The sequence below is a fragment of the Mus musculus genome, chromosome 7 (assembly GCF_000001635.26).
Source record: "Mus musculus strain C57BL/6J chromosome 7, GRCm38.p6 C57BL/6J".
NCBI classification, from domain to species: Eukaryota; Metazoa; Chordata; class Mammalia; order Rodentia; family Muridae; genus Mus; species Mus musculus.
The window spans coordinates 142,302,954-142,324,974 of NC_000073.6; the positions used below are offsets into that span (position 1 = coordinate 142,302,954).

General features: G+C 47.6%; 1 protein-coding gene and 1 pseudogene across 1 annotated transcript; one reads left to right on the forward strand and one right to left on the reverse strand.

Moving 5' to 3' along the window:
* Positions 1–548: 548 nt before the first annotated feature.
* Positions 549–1,550, forward strand: Krtap5-4 (keratin associated protein 5-4). Its single transcript, NM_015809.2, has one exon. The coding sequence runs from the start codon at positions 642–644 to the stop codon at positions 1,311–1,313; it is 672 nt and encodes a 223-aa protein (NP_056624.1). The 5' UTR covers positions 549–641; the 3' UTR covers positions 1,314–1,550.
* Positions 1,551–2,856: 1,306 nt separating this feature from the next.
* On the reverse strand, positions 2,857–3,599 carry Gm5054 (annotated as a pseudogene).
* Between the last annotated feature and the right edge of the window lie 18,422 nt (positions 3,600–22,021).

The window sequence follows — 22,021 nt, forward strand, 5'->3', positions numbered from 1 at the left end:
GAAAACCGTAGAAGGTGCCTTTTATAGACAGAAGTACTCACTATGTGGAGTTGAACTGAGCTCTGGAATCAAGTCTTCTGACAGTGTCTTATCCATGCTCAAAGCTTCCCATGGTGTAATCCCACTCGAGGGTCTGAGGCAGGAAAGAGAGCTGTAAGTCCCAGTTCAGTCCGAACTACATCGTGGGTTCGTGGTCAGCCTGAGATACTTATATAGCTCTACCTACATAGAAAAACAGAATTTTTAAAAAGCAGTCTTGGGAAGAACAATACAAGGGCAGTACTCAAATAAACTAGCAAGTCTGGGACAACTGAGTCCTTCATTCCTGTCTCTGTGCTTTCCTATAGCCCCAAATAAAGGGGGCACTTACCCGACACTTGTTAGTGTTTACAGAGGGGCAGAATTCCCTTGGAGATGTGGCGGTTTGCTCAGGAATCGGGAAAACAGAAGTAACAGATAGGAACAGATAGACCATGCAGAAGAGAATCCTAAACTATGACACATTCAGGAATCAGGAAGTGACTCATGACACCTGACCTGGGCAGGGATATAAAGACCCAGGCTCAGGAGGCTCCACATCTGCACACTTCCTTTCCACCTGCTCCTCTGACCTACTCCATCTTCAACCAAACTCCAGAACCATGACCTGCTGTGGCTGTTCAGGAGGCTGTGGCTCCAGCTGTGGAGGCTGTGGTTCCAGCTGCTGCAAGCCTGTGTGCTGCTGTGTGCCTGTCTGTTCCTGCTCTAGCTGTGGGGGCTGCAAGGGAGGCTGTGGCTCCTGTGGGGGCTGCAAGGGAGGCTGTGGTTCCTGTGGGGGCTGCAAAGGAGGCTGTGGCTCCTGTGGGGGCTGCAAGGGAGGCTGTTGTCAATCCAGTTGCTGTAAACCCTGCTGCTGCCAGTCCAGCTGCTGCAAACCCTGTTGCTCTTCAGGCTGTGGGTCTTCTTGCTGTCAGTCCAGCTGCTGCAAACCCTGCTGCTGCCAGTCCAGCTGCTGCAAACCCTGTTGCTCTTCAGGCTGTGGGTCTTCTTGCTGTCAGTCCAGCTGCTGCAAACCCTGCTGCTGTCAGTCTAGCTGCTGCAAGCCCTGCTGCTGCCAGTCCAGCTGCTGCAAACCCTGTTGCTCTTCAGGCTGTGGGTCTTCTTGCTGCCAGTCCAGCTGCTGTAAACCCTGCTGCTGCCAGTCCAGCTGCTGCAAGCCCTGCTGCTGCCAGTCCAGCTGCTGCAAGCCCTGCTGCTGCCAGTCCAGCTGCTGCAAGCCCTGCTGCTGCCAGTCCAGCTGCTGTGCCCCTGTGTGCTGCCAGTGTAAAATCTGAGACTCTGGCCACAGATCTCAGGCAGCAGAGCTGATTCCGGTACCCTTTACAGCCTGTCTATTCCTCTGTTCTGGGGCTCTATGGTTTTCACACCACAGTTCACCAAAGACACCTCCAACATGGAGAGAAGTCTAGGGTATCTCTTACCAAATGGATGGACTCCACTCCTGGCCCCATGTTCACCTCCTTTGTGGTAGGTTTCCTTTACTGTTTCCTCCTCTTTGTAAGTCTAATCTGAGAGCTGCCCCTCCACCCAGGTTGAGTCTTAATCTTTCTAGCTTCCTGTGGATCAAGTCCTGGATCCCTAAATAAACTGTCTTTGCAGAACAAACTCTTTCTTATGCCTTCTTTTCTCCTCTTATTTTTTGCGCCAAGCCCAACCCATTTTATTTGCCCCTTAGTACTGACTGGTTTTCTGTGCTGTACCTCTCCTCTGTTGGGCTCTAGATACAGAGCCAATTAGAGCTCTGCCCCTGCCCCCATTGACTGTGGATGAGCAGCTGTGGAAGACAGGTGCAGTGATTGCGTGGGGAAGGAATAGGTGGCTGTTGGGGCCACTTGTTGGAGCGGGGGATGTGTAGGCAACTACTGCTCTCTGTCGCATGGGGGTCTCAGAAGCCTTACATAGAGATAGTGTGGCTGTTTTGTCTCAAGGCACTCCAGGAAGTCCCCTCTGCATAGTGGACAGGAATGACAAGTCATTTTTAAGGGTTCACATGATGAAGCTCACAGCTTGGCCCTTCATGTGGGACGTTTCACAAGAGACAATCCTGTCAAATACTGAGAGGGAGCTGTCGCCCAGACAAGGGCACAGACAGGTACACAAGGCGGGTGCCATGTGATGGTGACCACTTCAATAAGGCAAGAAACAAGAAACACTTTATATCTTGGGAGGGAATTGACACTACAACTCAGAAACATGTTTTCCTGTATGAGAGTCAAACCATTTACTAGAACTAATAAGCCAGTGCGGTGGTTTGTATATGCTCGGCTCAGGGATTGGCACTATTGGGAGGTGTGGCCCTGTTGGAGTAGGTGTGTCACTGTGGGTGTGGGCTTTAAGACCCTCATCCTAGCTTCGTGGAAGTGAGTCTTCCATTAGCAGCCTTCAGATGAAGATGTAGAACTCTCAGCTCTGCCTGCATATGCCAGCCTAGACGCTCCCATGTCCCTTCCTTGATGATAATGGGCTGAACCTCTGAAACTGTAAGGCAGCCCCAATTAAATGTTGCCCTTATAGGAGTTGCCTTGGTCATGGTGCCTGTTCACAGCAGTAAATCCCTAACTAAGACATCCAGTGTAACAAGATGGCTAGAAGCAAGACCTACACGCAAACGAATGTTTTTGTTTTTGTTTTGGCAGTGGGTGTAGAACATAGCTCAGTGGTAGAGCACTCACCTAGCCGTGCCAAGGCTGTGGCTTTTGTCTCTAGCACTGCAAACAAATAAAAAAATTAATTGTGCTTAAGTAAATAATTAAGTAAAAGATTAAATTTAAAATAATATAATTAGGATTGCATGAGAGCTACTTTTTTTTTTTTTAATGTTAGCATTTAATTAACCTCTGGTGTGGCTTTTAAGCCACCAGAACACAGGCACCTCCAACACCCTTAATCTTCTCTTCAGCTCTTCTGCCGAAGAATTTGGCCTTCACGATGACAGGTTGCTTAGGGAGCTTTCCCTTGCCCAGAACTTTGTGGTAGCCTGATCATACAACATTAGTGATGGGAGCAGCTCCAGTCTTGTTTTTTTGCTGTATTGACCCGCGCTGCTCGTTGACCAACGTCCACAACTCATCCAGGTTGACAGTTGGGCAGAAGCTCTGGTTGCTCTTCGAGTGGTAATGCCTCATACCAACTTCTCCAAAGTAACCTGGATGATATTTGTCAAAGTTGACCCTGCGGTGGTGCCTGCCTCCAGCATTCCCGCGGCCTTCTGGATGCTTACGGTGCTTACCCATGCGGCCATGGCCGTGACTGTGGCTCCTGTGGCCCTGGAGTTTCCGGATCTTCCTCAGTCTGGATGGCATGGCGGTGGCAGAAAGGGAAAAGGCGGGAGCTACTTTTAAAAGGTGAACATGAATATGAAAGGGGATGATGGAGAAGAGGAAAGGAGAGGGGACTAAGGAAGAATGACAGAGGGGATATGGCACATTATATGCATACACAGAAAACCCTTTACTCTGTAAAGGTAATAACACATCAGTGAAAAGTGACCAGGACTGAAACCATGTAAAAAGTGGCTGAAAACCAAATGTGTGTGTGTGTGTGTGTGTGTGTAGTGTGCATGTATGTGAATGTGTATGTGTGTTTCATATATGTGCATATGTTGCATATGTGTGTGTGTGTGTGTGTGTGTGTGTGTATGCATTAGTTGCTTGTTTCAGACAAGTCCTTACAATGTAACCTTTGCGACCCTGGAATTGCTATGTAGACTAGGGTAGCCACAAACCCATAGCATCAAAATCCCAGGCTGCATCTGATTATTCTTGTGAGCTGATTTGAAGGGTACGTGGAGGGCTGGAGCCTGGCTGAACTCATAAAGTGCCTGCCTTGCAAGCCGGAAGACCTGCTGCAGGCCACACTGGTGATCTTAGTTCCATGGAGGAAGGGGCAGGGCATCCCAAGGGCTCACTGACCTGGCAGCCTAGCCATCTTGATGAGTTCCAGGTCAGTGAAAGACTCTACTTCAAAAAACAAGGCGGATAGCACCCGAGGAGCAATACTGAAGGGTGACCCTTGACTTCAACACACTCATGCTTGTGCCTTGAGACTCTAAAGGCCAGAGGGTGGATATGCCAGATGTCCTGACTGACGGATGGCCAGCCTGATGTAGCTTTGTCCTCTGTGAGCATTAGGGTCTCCATACTTTTCTCTTACATCTAGACACAGGTAGAAGTTCAGCTGTGTCTTCAAATGCCTCATTCCCATGTCCTCCCCTCAAACTGTTACATAGATGCTACAAGAAGTTTTAAACATGACAAATAGATTAATCATATCAAAATGATGATCATTAAAGGTGATATAGAAGTGTTTAAACAAATAATTTTAACTCATAATAAAATGTGTTTTGCATATATAAGTGTTTCTATGTGTGTGTATGTTTTTGTGTGTTTGTGCATGTGTGTATGGTGGGATGGACATTCAGTGTATGTGTATGTGCTGATAACATTTTTCATGTTCAAAATAATCACAAGTTTATCCTGGAGTCAAATATGAATGATCACAATAGAAGAATACAGACTCGTGATATCCCAAACTCCATGTTCTGAAGAAAATCATGAATCACAACACTTCCCAAAGACGTTGGTGAAAACAGTATGTAAGTCAGTCCCAGCCAACCAGGAAGACTTCTGCTGTAGTCCCAGCCAATCAGGGACACTTCTGCTGTAGGTTCAGGTGTTACCTGGGGGCATCCTTAGCTCTGGGACTAGGGAAGCCTAGGGGTCTGTGGTGTGTGCTGTAGGATTTCATCTCATGGTCATAAGGATGTTATGTATGTTAGTTCAGACATGGAGGTGAGCAAAGAATGGCTGCAGTAGAAGAGGCTAAGACTCCTCTGGTCTGTGACATTCTTGGCAGTCACAGGAATTCCAATTGGTTGCTCAGCCTGATAGATTGAGCCTTACACAATCATTGCTATCCACCCTGGCAACCTTAAGTCACGTTTTCTATAGTTTTCTTAAAAGTATGGGGTAGAATCTATTCAATACAGTACTTGAAGTTCTAGCCAGAACAGTAAGACAACTAAAGGAGATCAAGGGGATAAAAACTGGAAAGGAGGAAATCAAAGTATTGCTATTTGCAGATGATATGATAGTATACAAAAGCAACCCCAAAAATTCTACCAGGGAACTTCTACAGTTGGTAGACACCTCCAGTGAAGTAGCTTCAAACAAGATTAATATATATATATATATAAATATATAATGTGTGTGTGGGGGGGGGGGAACAACACCCTTCACACTAGCCACAAATAATATAACTCTAACCAAACAAGTGAAAGACCTTTATGATAAGAACTTCAAGTCTGCCTTCAAGGTGGCACACGCCTTTAATCCCAGCACTCCGGAGGCAGAGGTGGGTGGATTTCTGAGTTCGAGGCCAGCCTGGTCTACAAAGTGAGTGCCAGGACAGCCAGGGCCACACAGAGAAACCCTGTCTCGAAAACCCAAAAAAAAAAAAAAAAAAAAAAGAACTTCAAGTCTTTGAAGAGACAAGTTGAAGAAGACATCAGAAGATGGAAAGATCTCCCATGTTCATAGATCCATAGGATTAACATAGTGAAAATGACCATCTTATCAAAAGCAATCTACAGGTTGAATGAAATCCCCATCAAAACACCAACACAATTTTTACAGACCCTTAAAGAACAATATACAGCTTCATATAGAAAGAAAAAGTCAGGATAGCTGAAACAATCTTACACAATAAAAAACTTCCAGAGGTATGACCATCCCTGGTTTCAAGCTCTACTACAGAGCTATAGAAATAAAAAACATGTGGTATTGGCATAAAAAGACAAGTTGATCAATAGACTAGAATCAAAGACACAGACATAAATCCACACATCTATGAATACCTAATTTTTGACAAAGAAGCCAAGATTATACAATTATACAATGGGAAAAAAAGAAAGCATCTTCAACAAATGGTGCTGATGTAACTGGTTGTCAGCATGTAGAAGAATGTAAATAGACATCATATAGAATATCATCGTGCACAAAATTCAGGTCCAAGGATAAAAAAACCTCAACATAAAACCATATACTGAACCTGATATGAGAGAAATTGAGGAATAGCCCAGAACACATTGGCATAGAACACATTGATGACTTTCTGAACAAAACATACCATGGGCAGTAAGATCAACAATTAATAAATGAGACCTCATGAAACTGTAAAGTTTTTATTGGGCAAAGGACACTTTCAATAGGACAAATTAGCAACTTACAGAATGGGAAAGGATTTTCACCAACTCTACATCTGATAGAGGAGTAATAGCCCACATATATGAAGGACACAAGAAACCAGACATCAACAAATCAAATAATCCAATTAAAAAATGGGATAACAGATCTAAATAGAGAATTTTTAGTAGAGGAATCTCAAATGGCTGAGGAACACTTAAAGAAAAAAATTGACATTCTTAGCCATCACAGAAATGAAAATCAAAACTTACACCTGTCAGAATGGCTAAGACCAATAATACAAGTGACAGCTCATGATAGTGAGGATATGGAGCAAGGGGAACACTCCACCATTGCTGGTGGGAGAGTAAACATATACAGTCACACTGGAAAACAATATGTTCTTCAGAAAATTGAGAATCAAAGCATCAACCTACCTCAAGACCCAGCTACACCACTCCTAGATGTATACCCAAAGGACGCTCCATCATACCAGAGGACACTTGCTCAACCTTGTTCATAGCAGCTTTATTTGCAGCATCCAAGAACTGGAAAAAACCTATATGTTCGTCAATCAAAGAATGGATAAAGAAAATGTGGTATGTTTAAACAACAGAGTGTTATAGTCAGGGTTTCTATTCCTGTACAAACATCATGATCAAGAAGTAAGTGGGAGAGGAAAGGGTTTATTCAGCTTACACTTCCACATTGCTGTTCACCACCAAAGAAAGTCATGACTGGAACTCAAGCAGGTCAGGAAGCAGGAGCTGATGCAGAGGCCATGGAAGGATGTTTTTTACTGGCTTGCTTCCCCTGGCTTGCTCAGCTTGCATTCTTATAGAACCCAAGACTACCAGCCCAGAGATGGCACCACCCACAATGCCCACCCCCACTCTTGATCACTAATTGAGAAAATGCCTTACAGCTGGATCTCATGGAGGGATTTCCTCAACTAAAACTCCTTTCTTTGTGATAACTCTAGCTTGTATCAAGTTGACACGCAAAACCAGCCAGTACACTTAGCTTGTAAAAAAGAAAAAAGAAAAACCAACATGAAATTTGCAGACAAACTGATGGAACTAGGGAAAAAAAAAATCATCCTAAGTGAAGCAACCCAGCCCCAGAAAGACAAACATGCGAACACGGTATGTTCTCACTTATAAGGAGATATTAGCTGTGCAGTAAAGAATAATTGTGCTACAATCCACAGACCCAGAGAAGCTTAACAAAGAGGGCTGGGGTGGGGTATGTGTGCATGAATTTCACTGTGACAGGGAAATACAATAGACTTGGCGGGTGGATGGGGCTGGGTTGGGGGGAGGTCTGGATGGAGGGGTGGGAACAGGAACAGGAAGGATCAGGTTGTTAAAGGATGCAGGGAGAGAGCACTGGGGGAGACAACTGGAATGGGGGATGGGCATCTCTGGGATGAGCAAGAAACCTAAGGCATTGGAAACTTCCAGGAATCTATGAGGGTGACCCTAGGTAAGACTCCTAGCAATGGAAGACACAGAGCCTAAACCAGCCTTCTGTAACCAGGCAGACTCCCAGTGGAAGGATTGGGACACCAACCCAGCTACAAAACCTAAGACCTGAAAGTTTTCCTGCCTACAAGATGTACAGGGATAAAGATGGAGCAGAAATTATGGAAATAGTTAACCAGTGACTGGTCCAGCTTAAGATCCATGCCATAAGAGGGAGCCCACCCCTGATACTGCCTGGAGGGCCAGGAGCCAGAGGCAGAACAGCCCAGAGACCTAGGATAGAACTAAACTGGAAAAAAGTCAATGAAATGATTCCTAATGATACTTTGCTATGCTCATAAATTGGTGCTTAGCCCAACTGTCACCAGAGAGGCTTCACCCAACAACTGATGGAAACAGATGCAGAGACCCACAGCCAAAGATTAGGTAGAGCTTGGGGAAACCTCAAGGGAGAGGTGGAGGAAGGATTGCAGGAGCAGAGAGGCCAAGGACATCACAAGAGACTCCACAATTCATCTAACCTGGGCTCAAAGAGGCTCAAAGAGATTGGACCATCAACCAGGAAGCCTGCATAGGTCTGATCCAGGTCCTCTGCATATATGTTACAATTGTATAGCTTAGTCTCTTTCCAGGACTCCTAACAGTGGGAGCAGGGGCTGTCTCTGACTCTTTTGCTTGCTTTTGGGACCTGTTTCCTCATACTGGATTGCCTCATCCAGTCTTAAAATGAGGGAGGTGTCTTATAGCCTAGTCTTACAAGAACTTGCTATGCCATTTTAGGTTGATATCTGTGGGAGGCCTGCTCTTTTCTAAGAGAAATGCAGGAGGAGTGTATGGAAGTAGGGGAGGACAAGAGGAACTTGGAGGAGAGGAGGGATGGGAAACTGAAGTCAGGGTGTAATATATGAAAAAATAAATAAAATTAAAATCATTAAAAAAAAAAAGAAAGAAAGAAAGGTGTAGGTTTCATAACAAGGTCCCAACACTGAGTGTCTTGCAAGTGTTCCTCTTGTGTGTCCATGGCTGGGACTTGAAGTTGTTCCCTAGACAACACAGAATAACCGTTGATCAACAGTGCTGACATTGCTACGTTTTCCAAGAGAATGGGATGGGTTAAAGTGCACTGTGGGGATGGGGTGCATCCACACCCCTGTAATCCTAACATGAGGAGGATGGCAGTGGTCCAAAGCAAGACCTCACTTCTAAAGTAGAGTAGAATGGAATAATAAGATAGAAGACGATTCCATAGAAGCGCCATCTCCTCGGCCCGAGGAACAGAGCATTCGGCGTTCTGGAGTTCCGGGGACTCTAGGGATGGTGAAGGAAATCAGTATTTCTAGTTGTCTTGCACTGATACTCATTTTTCATGGGAAAGATGGTTCAGGCATCTTGGTAAAACAGGTTATGTTAGTGAATGTCAATGAGATCTTTTCTCTTGGGGAACTAGGTCCTTTGAAATGGAAATAACAGAATCTGGGTCTTTCAGGCTGTCTCTCTCTCTTTTCCTTTTAGGTCTCCTCCTCTTCTCCCTCTTCTTCCTCCCCCTTAACAGGCAGTAGCAGCTTCCTGTTGGGGCCTTTGCAAAAGGGTCTTGAAGAGGGAACATAGAGCTGGGGGGTGGCGGTGGAAGGTTGGTGGGAGCCCTGTTTTGCTCTGAACCCCTGACACACGGTGGTTCATGCATGGGTGGGCTTTAAGTGGTACAAGGCACAAGTGATTATGATTCAACCAGAAAATGAAAAGGGAGGAAAGCTGGGCAGCATCCTGCTGTTCCCACGCAAGACCAGAACTGTCCCTTGGCAGTTTGAGACAGACTATCCCTTGGCAGTGGTTTACAAGACACCCAGAGGTGTGTGTCTTGAGCATGTCAGAAACAGAGATGGCCACATATGTCCTTCCACAGTGTTGCCATGTGTCAATACCATGAGTGTACAAGGTACATTGGTTTCATTGGCTGTAATTTGTCAAACGGTCATGACTTCCTTTGATACCTTGCTGTTGGCAAAGTTATTCCTACCCTACCTACTAAGACATAGCAAGACTCGTCTCAAAAATAATATTTCAACCCAAACAAAAACAAAACAAAAAACAAACCCCAAGAGGACCGACTGGTTTCTGCACAAATATTGCAACATTTACACAAAGGACCAAAGCATACACACATATGCACAAATTTGCTGTTCAATACCAATATCAACTCTCAGATTCTTTACACAGTAATCAATTGCTTTACATATTCATGCTGCTACAAACTGGCAATAAAGAGCTAAAGAGGCCACCACAGAATTCAAGGAGTTCAGAGGGGCCTAACTGAAGGCAGACTCAGAGAGTTGATGGGGAGGGGAGGGGAGGACATGGAGGGGGTAAGGTAAGGAACGCTGTTGGGGAGGACATAACAAGCCTCAGAGTTGAGTGAAGCTGCAGACATTAGGTGCAGAACTGGATCTAGATGGATAAATGGATGGGTGAGTGGACGGGTGTGTGTGTGTGTGTGTGTGTGTGTGTGTGTGTGTGTGTGTGAATAAGTGTGTGTGTGGGTAGATGGGTGAGTGAATGAGTGTGTGGGTACATGAGTGGATGGATGGGTGTGTGAGTGGATGGGTGGGTACAAGGGTGAGTGTGTGGATGGGTGAATGAATGGATATGTGTGTATGTGTATTTGTGTGTGTGTGTGTGTGTGTGTGTGTGTGTGTGTGTGTGTGTGTGTTGTGTGTGTGTGTGTGTGTGTGTGTGTGTGTGTGTGTGTTGTGTATAGGATAATGGATGGGTGAATGGATGGGTGGATGGGTGGGCGAATGGATGGGTGGGTATGTGGATGGGTGGGTTGATGGGTGAGTGTGTGGATGGGTATGGGTATGGGTAAATGGGTATGTGGTTGGATGGGTGGGTAAATGAATGGATGGGTAGGTAGGTGACTGGATGGGTAGGTGGGTGGGTGGGTGGGTAGGTGACTGGATGGGTGGGTGGGTTGATGAGTGGATGAACACATGGCTGGCTATTTAAGTAGGCTGGGTCGGCAGTGGGGTAACTGAAACTCCTGGGACAGTGGAACGTTCTCTTTTCCTTCCTTGCTGCTGAGTGCTGAGATTACAGGTTGGTGAGGCTGTTGCCATCCCAGTGTTAGGTGTCCTCTTTTTTATGGAGTCCAGATGAGACTATTGTACCCTGTCATTAACCTGGTGTGTTCAATAAGTCCTTGGCCCAGCTTTCCTAATGGGATTTTTACTATGCCCCTGTGCTCACATGGTCCCAGACTGCTTTGCTAAGTTTGCAGTGTGGCATCTTTGTACTTTAGAAATAGGTTGCCGGTCTGGGCCGGCGCCCTGAGCAGACCTTGGGCGCAAAATCTATAGCCAGCCCCACAACACCCAGAGGCAGCTCCACTCCCAGGTGCTCTAACACACCCAGGATCAGAGGATCACAGGATTCCAGGAGCTTGGTCACACCAGGATCTCAAGGTCTCAAAGGCAGCTTGACTCCCAGAAGCTCAGACACACCCAGGATCTCATGATCCTAGGATCCCAGAATCACGGGATCACAGAGACAGCTTGACTTAGAGGAGTTCTGACACAACCAGGATCACAGGAAGGACAGGCTCCAGTCAGACATACCCAGGGCAGGTAGCACTAGAGATAACCAGAGGGTGGGAGGCAATCATAAGAACATAAACAACAGAAACCAAGGCTACTTGGCATCATTAGAACCTAATTCTCCCACCATAACAAGTCTTGGATACCCCCAACAAACCAGAAAAGCAAGATTCAGATCTAAAATCACTTCTCATGATGATGATGATAGAGGACATTAAGAAGGACATAAATAGCTCCCTTAAAGAAATACAGGAGAATTCAGATAAACAGCTAGAAGCCCTTAAAGAGGAAACACAAAAAATCCCTTTAAAGAGTTACAAAAATAGGTTGCCAGTTTGTGCTTCGAGGCTGGTGCTGGACAGGTTGTGGTGTCTACTTACAGAGTGGAGTGCAGAGTCATCCTGACTCTACATTTGCACTCAAAATGGAGCCAAATGCCACTTTGTGAAATGGAGTTGCCCAGGGCAGGACAGCCTGAAAGCCACTGTTTACATAATATAGAGCGTCTTAGAGCAGGGTACAGCCTGATCTCAACTCCATCTCCTGGAGATTCCATCGCCCTTGGCAATCAGGACAGATCTGCCCATAAAGTCCTGGTTCAAATAGTGCTGGGACTTCAGCATGAGACCCTGCGGGGTTTGGGAGAGCGCTGGCATCCTCATTTGGGGGCTTAAACTGCAGCTTTGCAGCTGGTCACCTTTCAGCTGGAGACCTCAATCCCCCTGGGAAGACACTTGAATTTTCAAGTAGCAAACATCGCAGAGAATAGCTCCCAGCATGCACTAGAGAATGCAGCCCCTGCTTTAGCTTGCAGCTGGGTCTCTAGGCTGCAGGAGAAGGCCTGGATGCCCATTTGGCTTGAGTCCCATTATTTGGGGGGATGAATGGCACTTGGCAGGTGTGAAACTGAGAGGAGTCAGGGGAGGGTAATGGGGCCAACTATAGTCAAAGTGGCTAATAAATTAGAATTAAAATGTCACAGGAACCCCATTGCTTTGTACAACAGATGTATACCAATAAAAACAAAACAAACCATGAGCCACGGAGATGACTCAGTGAAGTGCTTGCTATCTAAGCAAGAAGACCTGAGTTCAACCCCCCAACGCCCATAGAAAAGCTGAGCATAGTGACAGTGGCATGTGTCTGTCAGAGCATTGAGGAAGCAAAGCAGATTGCTGAGGCTGACTAGCCAGACTAGCCTAGTTAGTGATCCCTACTTCCCATGAGCCTTCTTGTCACAAAACACAGGTTGTATGGCACCTGATGGATGATACCCAAGGTTGATCTCTGCCTTCCTTGTGTGTGTGTGAGAGAGAGAGAGAGACAGAGAGACAGAGACAGAGACAGAGAGAGACTGTGTCCATGTGTCTGTGTGTCTGTATGTGCATGTGAGCATAAAAATACAAAGAGAAATGGTGCTGCACTTGGCTTTTGACTGTCCCAAGTATGTCCAGGCCTGTGTGACCATCTACACCAGAAACCCACAGCATCACCAGGAAAGATGGGCTGCTGAGCTGCAGGAGTCTTTGAAAGCTCTTCTGGCCTCAGGGTCCGACTCTGGATGTAGAGAATAAGAAGACAAGACTTAGGAGCCATCTTCATCAGGACCTTAGCACAGCATTGTCCAGTGCTGATAAACCACTGGCTGATTTACAAGCTATCTGCCTGTAAGAGAAACAGGCTTCCACCGAAGATGGTTTCTGATTTCTGTCTCCATTGTCTACTGAGCAGGTGCCCGACACAGGCCATTTTTCTTGTGCGTTTCTGAGTTCAAATGTCTTATGTGCATGCAGAACCAATATGAGCGTGTATGTTTTCAAGACAGAGGCTCATGGAGACCATGCTGGCCTCACACTCACTATGTAGTTGAGAATGGTCTAGAACTCCTGGTCCTCCTGCCTCCACTCCCAGAGTGCTGGGACTGGAGGAGTGCATTGTCACACCTGTTTTTGCAGTGCTGGGGATAGAACTCAGGACTTCAGGAATGCTAGGCAGACACTCTACCAACTGAGTCACATCCCCAAATCTGTGACCAGCTTTATGGTGGACTGAACTTCAAGGCCTTATTTTTTTTAAGTTAGATTTATTTATTTTATGTGTGTGACTGTTTTGCTTGCATGTGTGTATGTGCACCCTGAGCATGGCTGGTGCCCAGGGTCTTCTCCCCCTGGAACTGAGGTTGCAGATGGTTGTGAACTAACTGCCTTGTAGGTGCTGGGAATTGAAGGTAGGTGCCCCTTATGTCCTCACAAGAGGGGCAGCAGCAGCTCTTAACCACTGAGCTGTCTCTCCAGCCTCAACATCAACACCTGATTGCAGCATTCAGCATGGGTGCCTATATTTGTCTCAGTGATGGAAACAAGGCCGAACAAAATGCCTTTTGCAAGAGCTTTGGGCTCCAAAAGGACCCAAAGTTTCAGGTTTGGAAACTTAAGACAGGTTGTCTGTAGTTGCATGAGATTACCACCAGGTGGCACTGTTGAATGAGAAAACGAACAAGTCATGGCTAGGATGGATAGAGCCCCTCACCCAAGCAGAGCGGTCACCACTCTGAACTGAGTCTCCATGTGAGGGACTCTGACTTGGACCTGCGTTGAGAGGCTCCATTGACAGAACAGTGGGTGACACCAGAATAGTGACAGACACCAGCACGCTGTTCTGGTGGCTCAGTTCTCTCTGAGACGTGAAGACAGTCTGTGGGCCTGTGACCAGTTCTTTCGTTTGTGAGCAGAACATGGCTGCCCATCTCAGGACTCCAACCCTACCACCACACCTTCGAGCTGAAGCAGTGTAGTCTGTGGCAGAAGGGGATGGGGTCCCTGTGTCCCAAAACAGACCTCTTCCATCTATTCAGTACAGCACACTTCTGCCTGGAGGTCCTAAACCTGGCCTCACTGAATGCCCATTGGATGACCCGGGCATCTGCAGGCTGAGCTTGATTGATGTGCAGCATACACACTTCAGATAAAACATGAAGGGGTCCTTTGAACCTTGGGGTGGGCCTGGCTCCCCACAGTCAGATATTGATGGCTGTGCTTAACTCCTGACTTTGTTTTTGCTCCAGGCTTGGAAGTCATATGACAGATGTTCCGGGGCCCTGCAGGGTTAGGGCTGGGGTTCACAGCCTTTGCTACATGCTAAAAAGCAGCTCTGGGCCTGAGGCCTTTTCTATGACGTACGAGCAAGCTTTCCTGTTGAATGTGGGAAGTCTGTGGCCTACCTTATCGCAGGTGTCTGCTCACCCTGGATGACATCATTCCTGCTCTATGCCAGGGGTCAGCAGCCTGGGGACACACACTACGGCCCAGTTAGGCTTCAGTCTGAAAGGGAAGGAGGAACTCACTCCTCTTTCTTCACAGAACATTGGGGGCTAGCATGCTTCTTACTCAATGTGAGTGCACTCAGACCGGGACAGAGGATGTGGGTAGGAGCTCCAGTAAGCAGAAGGTGTCTCCTGTCATTGGGGCTCCCCAAGGCCAGGCCTACCTGGCCTTCACGACAAGAGGCAGGGAAGACCTGGCACTTAGCCTCTGTTGTTGGAGGAAGATCACTCAGGCTAGGGAGGCCCCTCAGAGAAACAGCAGGGAAAGATAACTTCTGCGTAAGCTAATAAGATACAAGGATTCAATATCTGTGCCCAAGACAGATGTCCCAGATAAAGTGCAGCAGCTGCCTGTAAAAGGACTGGTCCTCAAAGGCAGGAGGAACATGCTTGAATATGAAAACTCAGAACTTTCTCGAAGGTTTCCTGAGTCCCTCCCATTCAGACACAAAGCTCAAACTATTGCCACTGTTGGGGACAGCCAGCTCTGTTGTAGGTCTAGCCCACACATTGGGTGAGGGCCATATGAGCCACATGCACACACATCTCCTGCCTGTAGGGGTTGGGGTGGGGCAGGAAGAGAGCATGGCCGTGTCAGATTTGATTTGGTGATCACTGCAGTGCTGATGGCTCTCTGACAGGTTCCCAGGGGTGCCGAGTTTTTGGTGATAAAAGGGGGCTCTCTTAGACTAAGCCAAGTGGCTGCTTACCGCCCTTGACTGATGGCATGCGCCCCATGCCAGCTACTCTGGACTGCTGGCAACCCCGCTGCACTGGTCCTTCCACAGCATAGCACACTCATTAGTGGGTGCCAGCCACGGGCACCCTTTCCTGGTGAGCCTCCTGGGCATAGGATTTACTCATATTTCTGCTAGGCTCTTTACCGTCATCTTTTAAACTTGGAATATGGATAGCTTTTGGATTGGGCATCACATTTTGGGTCTCAGTCCTAATGATCACTTGTCAGCACAGAGATAGTCACAAATAGGATGTGTACAGAGGCACCTCATCTTGGAAAGAACAGTATACCGTCAAGCAACATCCAGCAACGTAGACTCAGGAAGAAAAGTGTGGTACTAGCTACATACATTGACCTTAATGTGTCTGCACTATGTGGGTGACAATGAGCACACTGGTCTGTAGCGAGGACTCATGGGTTAAGAACATTTGCTGGGCTTGCAGAGCCCCTGCACCCACATGGTGGCTCACAACTACTTGTAACTTCATTTTCAAGGCATTCAATGTCCTCTTCTGTCTCTTTGGGCACTGGGACACTGATTGGCCGGTGCATGGATATAGGTAGGAGGAATTCAGAGGGACATTTTACTGTGAGCTTGTGAGTGTGTGTGTGTGTGTGTGTGTGTGTGTGTGTGTGTGTGTGTGTGTGTAGTGTGTAGTGTGCATATATGGCAGTAAAAGAACAGCCCCAGGTGTCAATCCTCTGACACCGTCAACCTTTGTTTGAGACGGAGTCTCTCATGGTCAGGAACTTCATCAGGTAAGCTAGACTTGCTGGCCAGTGATCTGTGAGGGAGGCGACCCGCACCTCGCCTCTGTCTCTCGTCTCATCCACACCAGAATTACAAATGTGTGCTGTCACACCTGGCTCGTCGAACAGATTCCAAATTCAGTTCCCTGTGTTTTGCTCTTGCAAGACAAGCACTTTGCCAACCGAGCCATCTTCCCAGCTCTTGCTGTGAGCTTATTAACTGGCGTATTAGTGCGTGGGCAGTGTGATCAGCTATGCATCCCATAATTAGAGCCATGCGTCAAGCAGAGGGAATAATAGTACCAAGCTGCAGAGTGATGCACCGCATGGTCCCGTAATCTAAAGACAATTCAGAGAGAAGTTAGGAGCCAAGCTTATAGCCTAATCTTTATTTTTGGTTTAAGACATTGATTGTCATGGCAGAAAGTGGATGAGTAAAACCGTACCGTGCCTAATAATTTTTTAAGAGAAAAAAAAATGCCTTGGTAAAGATGAGAACATAGGCTAACAGGAGAAGAAAGAAAGAGAAGCAGAAAGCAGAGAGAGCAGAGGGTTGGGGTCTAGTGTCTGATGAGCCAGGCCCCAGCCAGAGACAAAAGCAAGCTGCATGCAAGGTGGGGCCCAGTGCCTCTGGCAGGAGAAGGTTTTCCATCCCTGGGAGATGGTGTTTACATGTGGGGTAGCAGCCTTGACAGTGCGAATACACAGAGCCTTGACAACAGCACAGCCGAGGATGGGGTTGGCAGAAATCAATTAAACACAAAAGGCTTGCTGCCTTGGGCCATAAACCTCTAAACTGATTTAGCCAGCATATTTCATAATCAAACCTGTGAGCACATAAAGTGCGTCTTCCACGTCCCGTGGGAAGTCCGCTATGCATGAGAGTCCCCTCAGTGCCAGGCTGGTCAAGGCCTTGGGCTGTGCCCTGAGCTCAAGGGTGGCTAGGGCCCCAAGCTGGCAATGGGCAGTGGATGGTGGGGCTGAGAGGCCCTGTCATGTTCTGCTGCAGGGTTGTCAGAGGGAGGGAGGGAAGGAAACAACCACACATTACAGGAAGAGCTCTCTGGGATGGCTCCAGAGGATGGTGGCCGAGGCTAGAGCTGAGACCGTGCAGACTAAGGTGAGGCCAAGGTGGCGTCAGAACCATAACGCAGCAAGAAAGATAGAGCCGCAGATATCTGACTCGGTTCCAGCTCCTGTGACATCAGATTCCACAGCCCGGATATGGGACACTGAGACAGTGGGCACAGAGGACATCACAGGAAACAGCGGTACCGTCACTTAGCATGTGTCACAGCTCACAGCAGCCTGGCAGTAGCAAAGTGTCTCTCCCTACCCAGGAGACGAGAAAGGCACAGGCGGCCACACAAGGGTCCACGCTATTTCCTCACAGAATTTGCTCAGCAGTCGAGGACAGGGAGGCTGAGGGAACTGGTCCCAGGCAGGGACATGCAGAGCTGGCTGGGGACAACAGTCTTTATTCACTGCACTGAATGATACTGTGCGCACCGAGGACACACACTAACAGGTCGAGAAGACCCTGGGCCTACGGTGCCCCGAGAATCCCAGCTGGACTGAACTGAAAGCCTCATAGTGTCTCTGGCAAGGTTTGGTTCCCAGTGACAGAGAGGACTTCTACCTGGCTGTGTTGTGTTGTCCTCTCTGTGAAACTCACAGTTCCCACCTCAAAGCCACTCTCTGCTCTGAAACCTCTGTCTAGGGTGCAGACCGTGTTCTGAGCCAGGAGCTGCTGTCCCCTCTATTCCTGGCTTGGTTTACCAAGCCTCTGGATGTGAGTGGGATGCCAGGACTCTGGGGAGGGAGGGAACCGTGAGTTTCTTGGGGTTACCTCCTGTTGGGACCATGACCTTACCCTGTTATCATCAGAAGTGTTTACTGTCCTGCTGTGAGTGTCACTGCCTTCCTTACACAGGGGACAGCCCTCTTGTGCTGAGCAAGTGCCTGTCTCTTTGTGGTTAAGAGAACAAATAAGAGTGTTTAAGATGACAAGCTAAGCGACAGCTAGCAAATTCCAGCAGTGACAAATGTGTCCCAGGAGGACAGAGTCAGCCTCACTGACACCCAAAACTCTCAGAACTTATTAAGGAGCTAAGCACTCTAGCCAGTAAATCACGGGCAAACTGAAGCTGTGGCCACAAGTATGAACTGCATCAAACCACAGTGAGTAGGGGAGCAGGGGAAGAAGTGGGGGGGGGGGGACTGAGAATAATGGGAAGGAAAGAAGGAAGAAGGAAGGAGGGGAGGGGGAAGTGAGGAAAGAGAAGGTTGTAGCAAGCAGCTGGCATTGGAGAGCTGGCCTAGGCCTTCATCCCTTTGGTGTACTAGTCCACTGCTGCAGTCAGCCACTGCATGGCTGCAGAGTGAACCGACTCCTGCTGTCAGCCGTTGCCTGGGTGCAGAGTGAACCGACTCCTGCTGTCAGCCGTTGCCTGGGTGCAGAATGCTCACTGACATTGTCTGGAAGGTTGGATGTTCTGGAAATCCATCCCCAGAGTCTTCAGAATAGCAATCTCCCTCTCAGTGAGAGCAGTGGTCACAATGTATGGTTGGACTCTCAGGATGCCTCTGACCCTCCCAAAGGGGCCCAGGGAGACCTGCAAAATGTCACAGAAAAATGAAAGGCAAGGAGAGGGAGAGACAGCTGCGGCCTCCTGTAAACAGCCTGATTTCCCAATGCGAACCAGATTGTGGCCTGGGACCTCAGGTAAACATGTGCGTCAGCAGCCCCAGCCCCCCACCGCCCAGGAGGCCCAGGGTCTGCAAGGCCCAACTCTGGGATGCATCACCGTCACCGCCCAGACGGTTCCTAATTAGGCAAAATTAGGCCTCGCATTCCTCCAAAATCCCCAAGATCTCTGCAATTTCAGGTCTTTCCCAAAGGAAAACACTGGGTAATTAAACAGCGTGAGCAAGAATGGTATAGAATGTTCTCTGGCTGAGGAAGCAGCTCTGCTTTCCCACCCACCTTGGCTGGACAGAGGATCTGCTGCTGGGAAGTGGATTAACCATGGCCTTGTTCTCAGGGCCTGGGTGGCCATGGGCCTGGGGGAAGGGGGCAGCCAGCCCTGGGCCTGGATCTCTGCTGGTGGGGGGATGGGGGGTGGGGCTGGGGCTGTTAGGCTCCTGTGGCCTGTGCCTTACCTGTGAGCAGTACCAACAACAGTGTCTTTAACAGCTCACAGCAGGGTTAAGTGTGACCTATGAGGCCGGTGGAAGGGCCCATTCAGTCCTTCCATTTTTCGTGTCCCCCAGGAAGCTACCAGTACAGGGTGAGATCCTGCCCCATTGCCTTCACAAGCCTTGGGTCCTCTTTGTTCCCATTGCTTGCTTTCCATGTTTAGTCTTTTTGCATTTTTTTTCTATCTTTCAAATTATATTCTTTCTGTTTTTGAAGATTAAATGTTAGAATGGCTCCAGAAGGGGCTATCGGTTTCCTTCCATGATCTCTTCCCTGTTTTTAATCTTTGAGACAAAGTCTTACTACATAGGCCTGGATGGCCCAGAACTCACTATGTAGAGCAGGCTGGCCTTGAACTCAAAGCAATCCTCCTGCCTCTGCTTCCTTATTATGAGTGTGCACAACCATGCCTGGTCCTTCTTCCACAAGAATTTTATAACCATCCGACTTAATCTGTTTTAACTTTTCTACAGTGCCTGCAAAGCTAAGCAGACACATATTCTTTCCTTGTCGCTTTCTGCTTACCCACAAGGCGCAGCTGCCTGTGAGGCCTTTGCCACTGGCTGTGGTTTCTGCTTTTGTCTATATTATTTTGCAGGTTGAACCCAGGGCTTCATGCACAGGTGTCACTTGGCTGCCAAGTGACACTCTTAAGTCTCAGTCCTTAAAAAAACATCGCTGTTATGTTATTTCGAGGCCTTGCTGTGTAGCCTAGGCTGCCTCAAATTCACAGTCCTCTTGCTTTCGTCTCCTGAGCACTGACATTCCAGTCCCAGCTCCAGATGTTTTGTGTACGTGTCTGCACAGATACACAGGCATATGTGTGTGTGTGTGTGTGTGTGTGTGTGTGTGTGTGTGTGTGTGTGGTGTCATAGGTCAACATCAGATCTCCTTCTCAAAGCTCTTCATTTTGTCTTGAAGGAAAGTCTCTTGCTGAAAGTGAAGTTCAGTAAGATAGCCAGGGTGGCCATTGAGCCCCAGAGCACCCTCCTGCCTCTGTTTCCTGAGTGTGTGCTGAGATTACAGGCATGTGCAGTCATACCTAGTCTACTTACCTAGGTGTTGGGGATCCAGCTCGGATCCTCACACCTGAGTAAAGAACCTCATACGGGTTCTTTACTGAAGGACCCAACTGCTCAAATGAATTTCTTCAAAAAGAATTCCAGATTCACAGGAAATTCCTAGCACAGCTTGGAGTCCCCACTTGCTGCCACAGCGTTCCCCAGTGTCTCCTTCATACTCTCCTGAGATAAGGCACCCGTGGCAGTGTGGTAGTCTCCCTTATGTGGGTGACTGGCTCTCTGCCATCTTCCAACAGGAAGATGCCTGCAGCTGCCACAGAGACACAGATACACTTCTTCAAAGCACACCTCGTTCCCCTCTCCTTCCGTGAAGTATTCATGCCCTCTCTATCACTTTCAGGGGCTTCTGTCTTGTTACGTTGAACAAAGTGAAGGAAGGGACTGTATGGGGCTTGTTTGAGCCTTTCCCCCTGCACCCCAAGACTCTGCCTGTCACTGAGTGGACAGTTGTATTCCTCATCACAGACTCATAAGCCCACTCCCCCCCCCCAGCCCCACTGAGGACACTTTAATTATTTCCAGTTAAGGTTATACATCAAAGAGTGTAGGTGCAACTGTGTGCGGGCTGCGTGCGAGCACACATGTTCTTGCCTCTGGGCTGGGCGCCCAGGACTGGAACTGTTGGGCTGTATGGTCAGTGTATGTTTAATTTTTGGAGAAACTGTCAAACAGTTTTCCAAAGATGATGTGGTGTTACACCTTCCCACGGGCAGAGCTGGGGGACACCTCGTTCTTCTGGCTCCTTACAAGACGCCATGTGGAACTGCCATCAGTCTTTGCTGCTGAAGGCCTAATGGAGCCTGTGCACTCTGCCAAGAGCTCATTTGCCCTCTCAGGGTCTCATTCTCAGTATGTCTCTTCAAGGCTTCCTAATGGGTTCATTTCCCTCAGCACAATGTGGGGTTTGTGCTTGGTTTTGTTTTTCTGAGCTAGTATCTCTCATGAGGTAGTCCAGGCTAGTCTTAGAACACAGTAATCCTCCTGCCTCAGCCTACCAAGTTCTAGGATTATGTGTGTATACCACCATGCCTGGCTTATACTATGTACTTTAAAATATTTATTTATTTATTTATTTATTTATTTATTTATTTATTTATTTAGTATACAGTATTCTGCCCGCATGTATGCATACTTGCTAGACAGGAGCATCAGATCACAGTATAGATGCTTATGAACTATGTGGTTGCTGGGGATTGAACTCAGGACCTCTGGAAGAGCAGCCAGTACTCTTAACCTCTGAGCCATCTCTCCAGCCCTATACTATGTACTTTTGAGAGTTCCTTTTAGTTTACAATTAAAGCCTTTATCAGGTACGTGTATACAAATCTTTCCCATTTACGGCTCTTTTCCTCTTCATACTTTTTAAACCGGTCTTGCATTGAGTGAAAAATTTTAATTTCAATGAGGTTTAATTGCTTTACTATTTTAGTGTGTGCTTGTGTGTGTGTGTGTATGTGTGTGTGTGTGTAGAGAAAGTGCAAGCATGAACATGGAAGCCAGAGGTATTGGGTGTCTTCTTCAGTCACTCTCTATTTACTGGGGTAAGGTCTCTCATTGAACCTGGAGCTCACTAGCTCAGTGAGCCTAGCATCCAGCCTTGCTCTCAGGAGTCCTGGAATGACAAGTGACTCCTT

Excerpts from the sequence above, each read along its gene's own strand:
- Krtap5-4 (NM_015809.2), top strand. The coding sequence starts at position 642 with ATGACCTGCTGTGGCTGTTCAGGAGGCTGTGGCTCCAGCTGTGGAGGC.